We start from the raw sequence: 15,231 nt of genomic DNA on the forward strand, positions 1-15,231 counted from the left end.
CATGTAATCATTTCCTACGGTATGTCATTTAGCACGATTTATTATTATATTCTTTCTCTTGTGAACTTAACGGATTCCATGAAGCGATGACCAAAATCACATGTGCATTTTTTTAGTTACGTCTACCCCCTTGCCCACGTGAAATGAGGTCGCTTGCCGACCTTTTCGCGTGTCGACTAAATAATATTGTTCATCCTAGCTAAAGCTTACCTTCATATAGAGTTCTGGCCTTTGTCCTTGCTAAAATGCTCCCATCCATTTTTCGGTAGGCGTCGGGCATTTGATGTAGGAAAGATGCGCTTGGTCATCTTTTTAAACTGTTCTCCGGACGAAACGTTCCCAAACAATACCTCCCCCCTCACAAAAAAAAAAAAAAAAAAAAAAAAAAAAAAAAAAAAAAGAATATGGGACGGCTACTTTCATTTCGATTACAGCTGCAATGACTACCCATCTAAAGCCTGAACAACTTGTGCCCAGTCAGCAGAGGTATATGCCCCGGGGACACTTTCGCCATCGAAAAGACTTGCAAGCACTACTCGGTCTGACTGTTCCCCTTCCCAGGGCTCTCGCCCATGCTGCGCAATAACATTATCATATACCAACACATCCCCCTCCTGCCATTTATGCAGTACCCGTATCTCGTCAGTAATTTTGGCGAGATGTGCGAGGTATTTCTCGTCAATGGGAGTGCCGTCACCAAAGTACTGCTTCGTCACGTTTCGGGCTGTGGAATTGACTTGGGCATTTTTGTAGTAGGCTGCCAGTCCCGTGAAGAGGGTGGGCAGGTTGGTCTTGGCCTGGGTGCGGATTGAAGGAAGTCTATGAGTTACCACGATGCCATCATTATTCGTCCATTCCCAAGTCGTGTGCTTCCCGCGGCCGTAACGGGCGATCTGAGCCTCGATTTTAGCCCTCCTAGTCGCCTCGTCATCGCCTTCTTTGATTTCTTTCCCAAATGCTTGATTGATCGTCGACCCACCCTCATGTTGCTTGTCGAGTTTATACGTTACTTTGCTGAGGATTCCTTTCTCTGCAAGCTCTGCGATGAACTCAGGTATTTCTTGCTGCGCGCGGTGGAACAGCTCAACCGATGATGCAATAGGGCTCTCACCACCTTGCTTGGGAGCGCGGTAACTATAGAAAAAAATATACTCCGGTGCATGTGGAACTTGGGGCGACTCGTTATGGTTGTAGATTAGCACCTCCTTGGGTGATTCGTTCGCTGGGCCCACGTTGGGAGCAAGCAATGGCCTGTCGACGACGATTCCTATAATCTCGTGCGGATTGTAACCAAATGCATGCGCGAATCTGCTGAAGTCCTCTGCGTTGTGAATTGGGAGTCCCCTGAAGAGCAGGGCCCCATGGCGTGCGAGCTTCTCGGTAATAATGCCGCCATCCTGCGCCTGCAGGGACTTTATAGTCTCTATTGCAGTGTCAAGATTAACGTCGTCTTGGTTTGATGGGCGCAATGCAAGAGGGATAACGGTGTTTTCGGGGTGGGGTTTGCCAAGTATGCGCTGGTTAGTTGAAGGGAGCTCAAAGCTGTCGAAACCGAACAATGACGGCGAGGCAGCATGGCCCGGCTTGAGTGGCCGGGTGTGGTTTTCGACAGATGCAGTGGAGGCCATGGTGTTGGTTCAGATGGAAAACGATTTCGGTTGTATTCTGAGGACATGGCATATGTATTTCACGGTGTATCTATGTGGAAGCCACTGGCATATAAATATGTCACTGCCCAGACACAACTAGGAAGGAGAGACGAGCACGTTTGAGCTAGACATTTCTTGGTAATCTCATCCATCTCGTACATGCAGGACAATTGCTCGTCATCTGGGAGGATTTTCTCATCCATGCATGTATGGCGACAACCTGCCCTAACGAGTGGGCTCAAGCTAGCGGGATAAAATAACTTCATTAGTTAGCGTTGACAAACCTGGTGATATCGCTATCCACAGTAAGTCGGTATGTAAAGTAAAGGCATTGACCATACTTGCAAGCTATGGATCCTGAGTGTGCTGATAAGAGATGACGGTGTAGCCGCTCCTACAATATCATGATGATCAACTAGTTGCTCAATGAGTTTATGGCGCGAGCTGCTAATTGCATAATTTACTCATATCCTCTCCAATTCGTCAATGACAAAAATTAGCATATCCAGCTAAGAGGACCGATGTATTGTGCAACACGCCCTTGTCTTGCGTGCTACAATGCATGAAACATACATCGGGAACCAAATTTACAGCAACGGATAGTCGAAAAGCATTGAGGTTCGTCCTGTGCGGCCCAGTCGTCATGGATATAAATAACCACAGGGACATGCCCTGTTTGATCCCTCAGCACCATGTTATTGACCCCTGGCTTTGTCATCGATTCCTTGATCCCTTTCTCACGTACATGGACTATATCCTCGTTTCAATTACTTCCACGATTGACCATTTCTCATAATTTTTATCCCAATGTCGATGATATCCCCTGCTACCAGTAAGGATGAGCTGCCAAACGGAGAGGAGGAGCTTGGGAGCGAGGCATCCGGCACCCACGCGACGCGAGCGGGCTTTCCTTTCACAGCGAGAAACAAGGTTTCCTTTTTTCGAAGCACCCTTTTCCAGATCCTCGTCGTGGGCGTCTGCGCATTTACAGCCCCTGGAATCTGGAGTGCTATGAATGGACTTGGCGTAGGCGGCTCACAAAGCCCGGACCTCGTCAACGCTGCTAATGCTTTGTTATATGCATTCATGACCGTTACATGCTTTGCGGGGCCATGGATAACAAACGCAATTGGGTTCCGATATACTCTTGCGGCCGGCGCTTTGGGATATCCACTCTATGGCGCTGGCCTTTATGTCAACAACCGCTCTGGCTCAACTTGGTTCGTCTATTTTGGTGCCATGGTTTGTGGAATCAGTGCTGGTTTCTTCTGGAGTGTTGAAGGCGCTATCTCCACTGGCTACCCGGAGCAGCATAAGCGGGGTCGCTACATTGCCACATGGTTCACGTTTCGAAACGCTGGAAATTTCATTGGAGGGGCTATCGCGCTTGCGATCAACCACAGCGTCAACCAGCGCGGAAAGGTCGGACATGAGACATACTTGGCCTTTATTGCCATCCAGTGCCTTGGCTTTTTCTCCGGCCTCCTGTTGTCGAATCCCGAGAAAGTGCAGCGCGATGATGGAACGCGCATCGAGGCGCCAAGGGGTATTCCGTGGCGCGAAGAAGCGAGACAGATGTGGCGCCTCGTCACTAGTAGATCAATTCTTCTTCTCATCCCTCTTTTCTGGTACTATGGATGGATACAGGCGTATCCCGGCACATACCTTGCGACATACTTCACTGTCCGATCTCGTGCACTAGGAAGCTTTATGTCTGCTGTCGTCGGGAGCCTGGCGACTTGGTTGGTTGGTTTCCTTGTTGATGTTAGATGGGCAAAGCGCAGGCAGACGCGAGCGGTAGTTACTTTCGTTGTCATCGCTTTGTTGAACAGCGCGACGTGGATTTGGGCGGTCATTATCCAAAACGAATACCGCCACACAAACCCGACACTGGACTGGGGCGACCAACGGGCGTTTGGTCGTGGATTCGGGCTTTTTCTCTTCGAACGTATCAGCCTTAGCATGGTTGAGAACTATATATACTGGTGCATCAGTAACCTATCCGACTCGCCTGGCGATCAGATTCGTTACAGTTCTCTCCTCCGGGGAATTGAAACAGCGGCGGTGGCTGTTGGGTTTGGAGTTCAGGCTGTTCCGACCGTTCTCATCGCTACAGCGAGTATAAACATGGGACTATGGTTTGTTGCACTGCCTTTTAGTTATTATGCTACTGTGCAAGTTGTTCGAAAGTTCTCCCAGCTCGAGACCCAAAGACAGGAGGAAATGCGCACGGAGAGTTAGGCAGTAAAGTGTAAATAGTGGCAATAGAATCAATGAGATTTAATGTATTACCCTTGGAAATTGTAGGGTGGAGAGATAGACGGGGTAGCTTTCATAGCGCAGCGATTTCTAGATCGTTTCAGCGCTGTCTGCATGACCAAGTCCGAAGAATTGGTGTAGTTCATTCAGTGTAAATAATTCCAGGTCGATAGCGTGTTCCAAATCCTCTCGCTTGAAAATGCCCCAAAACGTGGAAAGTTAGTATTAGCGCCTTGGCAAAATTATGCACAGCCGTGAAGTTTAATCCGACCTCAAAATATTTGGCCCATGCGCCGCGCAAGAGAGAACATACATTGGAGAAAAAGGGAATGCCCATGCGTGAATGAATGTGTTGGTCATATTACTGCGACAGTGATACCGTTGTTTTGGTTTGAAGTCATTTGTTATGAATTGGCCAATATATCCCCTCCTACAGGAGAGACATTCCCTTACTCAGATGTGCATCCGACTCTGCAGAGTCCGCCAAACTCATTTTGTTTCGTGAGCGTATAAGGCGTACGACATGAAGATGGCACCATCCCAACCCTGACTGAACTGAGGAACTGATCGATCTGCCTTCATCCCGCACTTGCTTGGTATGCGCAGTTACAAGGCTTCAGCATATGCCCTTCGCGACCCCGCTTTTTCTCCGCCCTCCTGGTGTGCGTGATGCAATTTCTGCTCTAATTGCGCTTGAAGATGGATTTAATGGTTTATGTATGGTATGAGCTTGCCTGCTCATGTCCTCTCTCTCAGATGGACCTCACTACATGATCCCAGAAAAAAGGCAGCACGGTAGCGGCTAGCGAACGTCATCCAAGACTCGGCGTGTATTCTCATACAGATACAGTGCACGCTCAAGTCAAGTGGAAATCATCATATCTCTGCACGAGTACCCACATACGGTAGCATCCCACCACGCCCACTCATACCGGATAAAGGTACAAGATGCGGCTGTCCCACCAGAATTGCACGCACCGCCCAAGCTCTAATGAATAGGTGCAGGCAAATGACCTTGCTAAAACGGACACTTTGTTTCATGTTAACGAGCTTCTCTACAAGGTAGATACCGTATAAGAAATAATGCGCTGTCATTGCACGGGCGGATGCTTTCCAGTTATTTGGCCTATGATGACGCTACTACTAGGCTTCGCGGGCGTTGGGTGAGTGTGGACTTAAGCGCTCTTTTTGGAGAGCATGGCGACAAAGAACTGGCTAGGAAACTTGTGGGAATATCTCTCGCCCCGCCCCGATGCCATGTTTGGCTGAACATGGTTGACTCTGACGAGCCCCGTCGATGGCTACCTACCGATTAAATTCAAACACTTGGGTTTGAAATCATGATCGTTTCTTCCACTACTATGGCGTCAACTTACACTCCAATCAGCTAAAACGGGGGGATTGAAAAAGGCTGGAGCGCTTAGCGTGGAATCGAAGACCATTTTGCCTCGGGATATTTTTTACCTATATGGTGTGGAAGAGATGATACAGAAGCTAGTGTAAGCGTTGCGAGCAGCATCGATTGGCCCACTTGATAGCCTATGAAGTTGTTTCTTAAAGCTATATCCTAGAGTCAACCAATCATATACTTTGCTAATCAGTTGCTATCCTTTTTATTATAATTTTTAAGAACGCGTGGTTGACTAAACATTTTTTTGCAGTTAGAAGATGTGACGCGGAATCCTAGATATATAGCACAGAACTTGGATAATTAAACAATAGAATAATTGACTATGACGCCGTGTGTGTTTCTTCCGCTTTTCCACTTTGCAGGTTCCACTCTTAAAAAGAATTGCTACAGAGCGGCTGGTTAGTAATAGGCTGCTGAAATAACGAAAAAAAAAAATTATTAGACACCATTCTCGCGTGGGGTGAGAAAGTTACTGGTACATACATCAAAAAATTTCCAGTGTTAATGTTTAGCTCCCGATGCCACAGATCCGCCGAGCGAACACGAGGCGAAGGTTCGCGTGGAAGTAAGAATCTAGGGGGGCCAACCAACGGTCTCGTACCCAATGCTGGTTGCATTGAATTTGGCTATTTAAAAGAAATTAGGTATAGCCTCAACGGTTCTCTGTTATGCAGTGTAGGAAGAAATGTCGCCATCTAAATGTTGGTTGGTGTTATTCCCAGTTTAAAACTAGCTTCTCCAGACCCTTCAACGTCGCCCCAGTAATCTCACCCCATTATAGAAATGAAAGAAGGTACCATGTTCAGCAGTTCTTGTTCAAGGCTCATAGCTGGTTGGTCCATCCACCCGTACTGACATAGGGACTTGCCGGCCAAGTGTGCTCTTGAAGACAAGCGTCTACTTCTCGTCCGCACGGTTTACATACGAGGACAATAGGGCAGATGACCATATTTTGCCCACTACTCCCAGAAGATGGTTGCGGCCCTTGGAATTGGAGGCCTTCTGCCTAGGCTCAGAATTTCCAGAATAAGTCTCCTGTTTCGACTAGATATCTTCACCAAAATATCTCCAATATAAATGACTACATTGACATCACGGAGCCCTATCCGACCAGGGGCAATGAAAACTAGCCGGACAGTCCAGAGAAGGGAGTGGAGGCAGTGATTAATCTTGCGGCATAGGAGCAGGTAGTAGAATGGGTTTTGTCCTATGCGCTATAGGATGGGAGTTAGGGTATTCAGGACACGGGAAAAAATTTAGTATAGGGTCGGGCTCCCCGTCCCGGGGCTATACCCGAATTTGATTCCAAGTGCAAGCTCAGTTCTAAAGATTATCTAAGAAATTTCAAAATACTTTTCTAGTATGGCGGTACTACTTCGTGCAATAATATAGAGCTTACACACCTGTCTTTTTTCTATGATTCGCCTGTATCGTAAGCAAATTGACTGCCCCTTCTGCTACAGCCTAAAAACCCTTCCTGGCCGCTGCTGCTCAACCCATTCCTTGATCAGCTCAATGAACCTATCTATCTCCTCATATGTATTGCTAGCATGTAGACACACGCGCACACGTTCTGTTCCCTTGGGTACGGTGGGTGGCATAATTGCACGGACAATTTGGCCCTCAGCCTGGAGAAAGCTCGCAAGCTCGCGTGGCATTGACGTCTGGAGGGAGAAAATAGGAGACCTATACTGATGCTGTATTGTCAAGATCGGAGGATCTGCTTGTTGTAGGCCTTTTAGTTTTGTAGCCATGTATTGAACAACTTCGCGCAGTTGAAATTGAAGCTGGGGCGGACATGAGCCGCGTTAGTATGGGTCATGGAATTATGATTTGGGGTGGGGTATAACCATACAGTCTCGGTCACTCCTTCGCTCATGAGGTCGTACACAGCGCGAGTGGAAACCAGGGATGGCATGCCCATTGCCGTGGAATATATGAGGCTTCGAGCGTAGTTGATCAGATATTCCCGGGTAAGATGGGAACAGAGAACAATTGCTACAGCCGAGTGTGCACACGGTTCCCAGTAATCATTAGTTAGTTCGTTGTCCTATCACTTCTGTGCCCAGACTTCAACAGCATTTGGGATCTCTTTCTGGCATTGAAAACGGAACGCGTTTGGTCGATAGGGTCGGGGGTAAAGGGTAGCGACAAGCTAGGACGGGGGGCGGGGGTAGATTGGTACCTCCATGGCTGGCTAACGCTTTACCAAACGTGTGTAGTCTGATGAAAATACGGCTTTGGACACCGAGTTCTTGAACAATCCCGGCACCTCGAGGTCCGAACGCTCCAGTAGAGTGCGCTTCATCCACGATCATATAACCGTTCCCTCGGGGAAACACAGTCTTGATAACCTCAAGAAGCTCCGCAATGGGGGCAATATCACCTTCCATACTATAAAGGGATTCCACCGCGACAAGGACATTTCTCTCGCCCGACGCTATCAGATGGTCCTCTTGCAATAGGCTTTGCGCAATTCTGAAAAAATCATCGGCCGAATTGTGCTTGAATGGTATTTTCCTCGATGCTCTTGAAAGCCTCATCCCATCATGAGCACTGGCGTGGATCAATTCATCGTACAGAATAACATCCCCCGGCTGTGGAATGCATGAGAAAATCGATAGATTGGCATCATAGCCGGAGTTGAAGAGTAAGCCGCTCTCTGCGCTGTGGAAGGAGGCTATAAAGCGCTCCAATTCTTCTGCGTATGTAGAGTTGCCGTCCAAAAGCCTGGATCCCTTGCTTGCGAGTGGATGCAAAGACGATTCACGTGTAAGGCTTTGTAAAAAGCGGGCGCGGAGGAGGGCTGATGTTGAGAGCGAGAGGAAGTCGTTGGATGAGAAATCCACTGCACCGGGTGGCGGGACTTGTAGACGGCGGCGGCGCCCTTTGGCCTCCCTCTCGTCCAGGCGGGATTTAAAAGCACGCAGAAGAGCTCCAGACGACGAGTCCATTTTGCGATTACATGGTGACCAGATCGATTAGATTTTGAGTATTTCGCCAGCATTCACAACAAATTCACGGGTTCTTGAGGCGGGGCAAGCCCTGCAAGCTCTGAGCGTAATTCATTGTGTGTTTTTTGACTAGGGTTGTTACCCTGCGTAGGTACCCGGCGAGCCTTACATTCAGGGCTCGGTGAGAACCTTGATATTGTTGGCCCGTTGGGGCAGAGAAAGGGGTTCCACCAGTCAGCATGAGGATTAAAGATTCCCTAGAACCTGACTGAGGGCGATGAGGGGTAGGGACTCTACAGGCCAGCTCGGGGCAAAAAAGGCCATTGGTTATTCCTCCACCCCCACCTCCACTCGATTCGTGTTCCCTGTATATTATCCCGCATTCGTAGTCAAGGTTGAGCTCATCGCGGCCCATACAGAGCACGTGAGACTCATCCGAGCCTCAACAAGAGTCGGCGAATTTTCATCAAATTAAACTGCGGCTAATCTGCGGCTACACAGTCTTTGCGAATACGGACGATATTGGTGGGGAAACCTGCAGTGGCTGCGTCATAATTCCGGGATTTTTGACTATGCTTCAAGTCTCAGTTTTCAAGGGACCGCATTAAATGTCCTGGGAACTGTCCATCCCCTAAAAAAGGGCCATTCGCATCGACAATGGCTCGTGTGGGAGCTTTTCTCTCAAAGCATTTCCAGGCCTATCAAGTATACGGCGCCAATACCAGCGTGGGTAAAACGATATTCTCGTCATTGTTTTATAGAGCCCATGCTTTGTCGAAGCCCAAAATCAACCACTGGTATCTGAAGCCTGTTTCCACTGGCAATGAAAATGAACGGGATGATAGGTACGTGGATGATGGAAATGGCTGCCTACTTTGTCCGTCAGGTATATCACCTGGATTTCAAAAACTTTTCCATGAACCTGTCATAAGATGTATGACATTTCCTAATATGCTTGGTCACAACACAGACACATCAGTCGCTTCGCTAAACATGTTTCGAGCAAATGTTTATACATCTTCGACCAGCCAGTGAGTCCACATCTTGCTGCTGCTGGCAAAAAGGTAATTTTTCCTTAATCTATGTATACATATCGCAGCGGCTGCTAAATTCCATGACTGCAGTGCCCTACAGATCGAGAAATAGTCGAAGCAGTTAGCCAAACGCTTAATGGATGGGCACAACATGGGCAAGGACTTGTCCTCGTTGAGACGGCTGGGGGTGTCTTATCCCCTGGCCCGAATGGTACGCTGCAAAGTGATCTCTATAGACCACTACGATTGCCCGTCATTCTAGTTGCCGACTCAAGATTGGGGGGTATATCATCTTCCATTGCTGCGTTTGAAAGTCTTTCATTGCGCGGATACGATGTCGATGCGGTTGCGGTGCTGGAAGATAGTTACTATCAAAACCATACATATCTAGAAGATTTTTTCTACTCCAAGAAGAAAATTCCAGTCTTAACTGTTCCCCAGCCTCCTGAAAAGCGGATGACGGATAATGGCTCCCCTGCCGCAAGTGATGAGCAACAAATGTCAAAATATTACGAAACGCAGGTTCAAAAGCTAGTGACAGAACCACATGCACCCCTCGCCGGTTTCTTGGAAGGACTCGCCGAAAAGCATCATTCCCGTATCTCGGAACTTGAGTCCATGCCTTCCAGGGCCCATGACTCCATCTGGTACCCCTTTACCCAACACCAGTCGATAGCTCCAAGGGATATCATGGTGATCGATTCAGCATACGGAGACTGTTTCCAAACCTCCAAAGGCTCTTCTACGGAGTCTGGCTCGAAATCGACCACATCTAATACTGCGCCTGCGCCACAGGATACACTCAACTTATTACGCCCAACATTTGACGGTTCTGCATCATGGTGGACACAGTGCCTTGGGCACGGGAACCCTGAATTGGCATTGGAGGCAGCCTATGCAGCTGGTCGATACGGCCATGTCATTTTCCCCGGCGCGATCCATGAACCGGCCCTTTCACTCGCGGAGTCCTTGATTAAAAAGATGGACAATCCTCGCTTGAAAAGGGCATTCTTCTCCGATAATGGCAGCACTGGTATGGAGGTCGCCGTCAAGATGGCACTCAGAGTAGCGTGCAAGCGGTATAACTGGAATTCCACCAAAGAAGACATTGAAATTCTAGGCCTGCGCGGAAGTTATCATGGTGATACTATTGGTACAATGGACCTCTCAGAACCATCAATCTACAATAAGAAAGTTGAGTGGTACCGTGGCCGTGGCCATTGGTTCGATTTCCCCACGGTGAAGATGATACGGGGCAAGTGGATCGTCGAAACACCAGAGGATTTAAAGGGATCGCTGGGAGAAAATACAGAATTCCCTACCCTACAGTCGATTTTTGACCTCTCTCGACGAAAACAGTCTGCGGCCGGTCGACGATACAAAACTTACATAAAGAAGAGCCTAGAAAATCTTGTGTTACAGGATGGTCGAAAATTCGGGGCCCTGATCATGGAGCCAGTGATCCTGGGAGCTGGCGGGATGTTATTTGCGTTAGTACCCCATGATTCTGCAACAATCTCCTTCTTTCCTTTTCCTCGTCCGCCGCTGTTAACCGCAGCTGCCATTTGAAAAAAAAATAAAAATAAAAAAATAATAATAACCAAACGCCTGCAGCGATCCACTTTTCCAACAAGCTGTGGTGGAAGTAATTCGGGACAATCCGGACTTATTCGGACAGGGCTATAATAATAATGCCCCACCACCACCACAACCACCACAACCACCACAACCATCACTAGCCTCAGATCACGCATGGTCTGGACTGCCCGTGATTTTCGACGAAGTTTTTACCGGCCTCTATCGCCTGGGCAGAGCGTCCTCCGCCTCCTTCCTTGATACCCATCCTGACATCTCCGTGCACGCAAAGCTACTAACCGGCGGCCTGCTCCCGCTATGTATCACTCTAGCAAGCCAGGAGATCTTCGATGTGTTTTCCAGCCCGCATAAAGTCGATGCCCTGCTGCACGGCCACAGCTATACTGCCCACCCAGTCGGCTGCAAAGTGGCCGATGCATCGCTTCGCATGCTAACGGCTAAGAATGCGGAGCGGTATCAGCAAGCACAACAGCATGATCATAATAACCGGAAGCATGATCAACCATCAGTGGAGATCGAGGATGTGAAGATGGAGCTTAACCCTCTCGCACAACCTCGGCACGCTTGGAGTAGATGGTCCGAGCAGCTCGTCCGGGACCTCTCGCACTCAGAACAGGTCGAGGCTGTTTTTGCCCTTGGGACAGTCATTAGCATTAGCTTGCGAAGCCAAGATGGTGGTGGTCAGTAAACAGCCCTTGCCCGTGCCTCTGGCTCCTCATACTGCCCCGTCCCCCTTTCCCCCCCTCCCCTGTGACCACCCAACCCCGCTAACTGACTGACTTTGTTCTAGGATATGGCTCCAACTCCGCCGCTGGCTTACAGCGGCAACTAGCCAAAACAAACGCGGACGGTTTTAACATTCACTGTAGAGTGCTGGGAAATGTCTTGTATTTGATGTGTGATCTGACTTCAGATCCAGATGAGCTGACCATGCTAGAAAAATCGGTTCGTACTGCTCTTCTGTAAATAGCATAGGAAAAAAAAAGTTTTAGATTCTAGGTAGATATATACCGTTTGCTTTGAAATATAGATGTGTCTAGTGATCTAAGGCAACTAACTACAAAAAAGAAAAATCTTCTACTTAAAAAACTGCTTTTAACTCGGCGTGGTAGTATCGCCCCTGAACTCCCCCCGCTGAAACCCTTCCATGGGATAGAATCCCCACTTCTCAAACATCTTCTTATCCTCCTCCCAGCCACTGCAGTCAGTGGTAAGCATTTTCTCCCCAGTAAATACCGAATTGGCCCCGGCCATGAAGCACGCAACCTGCTGCTCTTCAGTCATGTTGATGCGGCCCGCGGAGAGTCGCACGGTGGTTTTGGGAAGGATGATCCGCGCCGTCGCCACAGTGCGAAGCAACTTGTCAAACTCGATAGGCTTCCTGTCCCCCAGTGGGGTTCCCTTGATGGGCACGAGGGCGTTAACGGGGAACGACTCTGGGTGCGCCGGGAGGGTTGCAGCGGTATGTAGCAGGCCAACGCGATCGGAGTCCTCCTCGCCCAGCCCTAGGATCCCGCCAGAGCAAACGTTGATTCCGGCATCGCGTACGTGGCTCAGAGTCTGGAGGCGCTCGTCGTATGTCCGCGTGCTAATAATGGATGGGTAGAATTCCCGCGAGGTGTCGACGTTGTGATTGTAAGCGGTCAAGCCGGCTTCCTTGAGCTCCTTTGCCTGCTCCCCATCGATCATCCCAAGAGTCACGCAGACTTCCATATCCAGCTTTCTCACGCCGGAGATCATTTGCTTCACGTTCCGTAGACTGCTTTTACGACCACGCATATCCCGCCATGCTGCGCCGAGGCAGAAGCGGGTGCTGCCGTTTTCTTTCGCGATGCGGGCTGCTTCCAGGACAGCATCGACGGAGCTCATCTTCGTTGCCTTGAGGCCCGTGTCGTAGCGAGAGGATTGCGAGCAGTACGAACAATCTTCTGAGCAGCCGCCAACTTTGATATTCATTAGAGTACATAGTTGGATAGCCGAGGGGTCATGAAATCGTCGGTGAACAGTTGCCTGTGGGCATTATACCAAAAGAAGTCATTAGCGTCACTTTCTCTCTGTCAATGATGGAAAGAGGAGGAAGAGGGGAGAGGATTTCCCCCCCCCCTCCGAGTGGGATAATTTCATACAGCAGCATGAGTAAGTTGGTGTAGGGGCGTTTCGTATATCTGTCTGATCTCATCTCGCGTCCAATTGATGCGGGGAGCTTCGGCTGCAATTGCATCTTGTAGCACAGTCGACGTTGACGCAGCGGCTGGTGATATAGAGGTAGCCGCTCGGGTTTGTGTAATTGGGGTAAATAAACGTAGAAAGCTCCGCGCCCCAGCTGGGGACACTCTTATCGAAGCCATTCTAATAATATTTGGAAACTGAGCCTGCCTATAAGCTAGCTAGTTATTAGAAGACTCTCGGATGTTTGGCAGGGGTGAAGAAGGGAGGGTGAATTGGTGTAAGGTTGCAAATGATAGTCAAATCGAAAAATGACCGACTGCTCCGCGATTTAGCTCTGCCATAATATCTGATAAATGCTCACATGTTCATTGGTGCAGGCAATCGCTGTGGGGGCAATTTCAGGAGGAATTCAGAGTATTATTATTATTATTATTATTGTGAGCGCGGGCAGCTGAACTACGAGAATTCCACCGAGATGAGATGCTTTCTTGACTCCGCCAACAGATTCCGCATCCTGGGCTGTGTGCTGTGTGCGGTGTGCGGTGGGAATGCCGGGGTAAATAGGACCCCCATCCCCCCCAACGATGGGCCCCAACAGATCCACGGTGCTCGCGCCCAGAAATATAAAGAGCGGTCCTGCCCAATGGAATCGGTGCTTCCTGGGGCGCTGATGACTGGCTTCCAGGGGAGGGGGACCAAAGGAACCCTGATAAAGTCAGCTCCATCTCCGATCCCCTTTCTAGAGAGGAATCACTTTGTGTTTCTTCCAAACAATGGCTTCTGCTTTGCGGGATCAGCACGAATACCGGCGGACGGGTTCACTAGGCCACCAGATTTCCAAGTTCTAGACGGGACAGCAGACAGCCATCGATCGTGTTCGGTGCGTGTAACTGTTACGGCGGGGACAATAACTTACTGGGGTGGGAGGGTTAGCCCTAACTTAACTCAATACACTGGAACTAGCTTCAAGAAACTCTCTCTAGGCGATTTCGGCGATTGGTAAGTTAGACTTTTACAATTGTTAACTACTTATAAGAACAATATCAAAAGCATTTTGAGTAGGTATTATTACTATTTCGCGGTGATATGTTCTACTCATACCTTCGCTTACCCCCCCCACCCCACCACATCATGGGTGGGTGCACCTCACCACAACATTATTATCACCAAACATGATATATTAGAGATCATGTTGGACGTCTGAGTAGTTGTATTATTGGTTGCTATCTACGGAGTAAGTTAGAGTGCGCTATATGGTTGGTGCGGAAAACCAACTTTTCCGTGCAAAAAACACTGTAACGTGACATCACGTGCACCCCATCAAAAATCCATGGATATGTAGTGGCGTCTGTCAATTGCATCACTCTATCTACCCTCTACCATCACCACCGCCTTTAACGCCCCGTAGCACCCTCTATCACTTCCACTTCATACCTCTACCCCCATCTTACCACTCACTCTTACCACCCCTACCACTCCTACCACCCCTACCACCTCTATCACCCCTACACCCCTTCCACTCTGACCCCTCCTTACCACCCCTTATCACCCCTTACCACCCCTATCACCCCTACCACCCCTACCACCTCTATCACCACCACTGCTTCTACCACTTCACAGCACTCTCTATCACTTTCACTCTCTATCTCTACTCTCATCTTACCATTCTATCTCTCTCTTATTATCTCTATCATCTCTCTCACTTCTATCACCTCTATCACTCCTCTCTATCACCTTTTCCACTCTCTAGCCTCTCTATCATCATCATTATCTCTACTACTCTACAGTCTCTTCTATCACTTTCACTATCTCTACTTCTCTCTTACTATCTCTATCACATTTTGATCTCTGTGGTTATAGTATATAGTTACTGCTAAGTACTCTGTAATAAAATCTCATATAATGTCATATACATCTCTTTGAATTCATGAATGAGATTGAATAGCTGACTCTGCAGTCTGTACAGCTCTGATTAATCTGATAATGATGATAGAGATGATACAGAGTGGAAGAGAGTAGTAGAAGGAGTAGAGGTAATGATGATAGAGAGGGTAGAGAGTGAAAGAGGTGGAAGGGGTGGTAAGAGTGGGTAGAGATAGAGAGTGGAAGTGATAGAGGGGTTGTGAGGTGGTAGAGGCGGTGATGATGGTAAGGGGGGG

At 48.6% G+C, this 15,231-nt stretch overlaps 6 protein-coding genes across 14 annotated transcripts; 3 read left to right on the forward strand and 3 right to left on the reverse strand.

Annotated features, from left to right (window-relative positions):
* Positions 1-6: 6 nt before the first annotated feature.
* Positions 7-4,088, reverse strand: BDCG_03524 (taurine catabolism dioxygenase TauD). 5 transcript variants are annotated; one of them, XM_045419144.1, is made up of 3 exons: positions 3,681-4,088; positions 1,991-3,622; positions 51-1,892 (listed from the first exon to the last, which is right to left on the reverse strand). In XM_045419144.1, the coding sequence occupies exon 3, from the start codon at positions 1,626-1,628 to the stop codon at positions 444-446; it is 1,185 nt and encodes a 394-aa protein (XP_045280482.1). In that variant the 5' UTR covers positions 1,629-1,892; positions 1,991-3,622; positions 3,681-4,088; the 3' UTR covers positions 51-443. The 5 variants fall into 5 exon arrangements, with proteins under 5 accessions (XP_045275544.1, XP_045280482.1, XP_045280481.1 ...); XM_045419143.1 differs by having other exon boundaries at positions 1,991-4,036; XM_045419145.1 differs by having other exon boundaries at positions 397-3,622; positions 3,681-4,036.
* On the forward strand, positions 2,292-3,949 carry BDCG_03525 (uncharacterized protein). The gene has a single exon (XM_045419147.1). It carries the CDS (start codon positions 2,457-2,459, stop codon positions 3,888-3,890), a length of 1,434 nt encoding a protein of 477 aa, XP_045275545.1. The 5' UTR covers positions 2,292-2,456; the 3' UTR covers positions 3,891-3,949.
* A 1,459-nt stretch (positions 4,089-5,547) lies between the features above and the next one.
* Positions 5,548-8,714, reverse strand: BDCG_03526 (8-amino-7-oxononanoate synthase). Its single transcript, XM_045419148.1, has 4 exons — positions 7,505-8,714; positions 7,175-7,317; positions 5,803-7,106; positions 5,548-5,703 (listed from the first exon to the last, which is right to left on the reverse strand). The coding sequence occupies exons 1-3, from the start codon at positions 8,271-8,273 to the stop codon at positions 6,777-6,779; spliced, it is 1,242 nt and encodes a 413-aa protein (XP_045275546.1). The 5' UTR covers positions 8,274-8,714; the 3' UTR covers positions 5,548-5,703; positions 5,803-6,776.
* On the forward strand, positions 8,472-13,500 carry BDCG_03527 (adenosylmethionine-8-amino-7-oxononanoate aminotransferase). 3 transcript variants are annotated; one of them, XM_045419151.1, is made up of 6 exons: positions 8,472-9,159; positions 9,244-9,337; positions 9,398-10,797; positions 10,922-11,583; positions 11,694-12,447; positions 12,510-13,500. In XM_045419151.1, the coding sequence occupies exons 3-5, from the start codon at positions 9,764-9,766 to the stop codon at positions 11,867-11,869; spliced, it is 1,872 nt and encodes a 623-aa protein (XP_045280486.1). In that variant the 5' UTR covers positions 8,472-9,159; positions 9,244-9,337; positions 9,398-9,763; the 3' UTR covers positions 11,870-12,447; positions 12,510-13,500. The 3 variants fall into 3 exon arrangements, with proteins under 3 accessions (XP_045280486.1, XP_045280485.1, XP_045275547.1); XM_045419150.1 differs by having other exon boundaries at positions 8,472-9,118; XM_045419149.1 differs by having other exon boundaries at positions 8,472-9,118; positions 11,694-13,500.
* BDCG_03528 (biotin synthase) lies at positions 11,751-13,959 on the reverse strand. Of its 3 annotated transcripts, none has more exons than XM_045419152.1 (3): positions 13,434-13,959; positions 13,030-13,279; positions 11,774-12,913 (listed from the first exon to the last, which is right to left on the reverse strand). In XM_045419152.1, exons 1-3 carry the CDS (start codon positions 13,439-13,441, stop codon positions 11,999-12,001), a joined length of 1,173 nt encoding a protein of 390 aa, XP_045280487.1. In that variant the 5' UTR covers positions 13,442-13,959; the 3' UTR covers positions 11,774-11,998. The 3 variants fall into 3 exon arrangements, with proteins under 3 accessions (XP_045275548.1, XP_045280487.1, XP_045280488.1); XM_045419154.1 differs by having other exon boundaries at positions 13,030-13,286; positions 13,434-13,930; XM_045419153.1 differs by having other exon boundaries at positions 11,751-12,913; positions 13,030-13,948.
* BDCG_03529 (uncharacterized protein) lies at positions 13,516-14,309 on the forward strand. The gene has a single exon (XM_045419155.1). The coding sequence runs from the start codon at positions 13,548-13,550 to the stop codon at positions 14,073-14,075; it is 528 nt and encodes a 175-aa protein (XP_045275549.1). The 5' UTR covers positions 13,516-13,547; the 3' UTR covers positions 14,076-14,309.
* The last annotated feature ends 922 nt before the right edge of the window (positions 14,310-15,231 follow it).

The sequence above is a fragment of the Blastomyces dermatitidis genome (genome assembly GCF_000003525.1).
Source record: "Blastomyces dermatitidis ER-3 genomic scaffold supercont1.3, whole genome shotgun sequence".
NCBI classification, from domain to species: domain Eukaryota; kingdom Fungi; phylum Ascomycota; class Eurotiomycetes; order Onygenales; family Ajellomycetaceae; genus Blastomyces; species Blastomyces dermatitidis.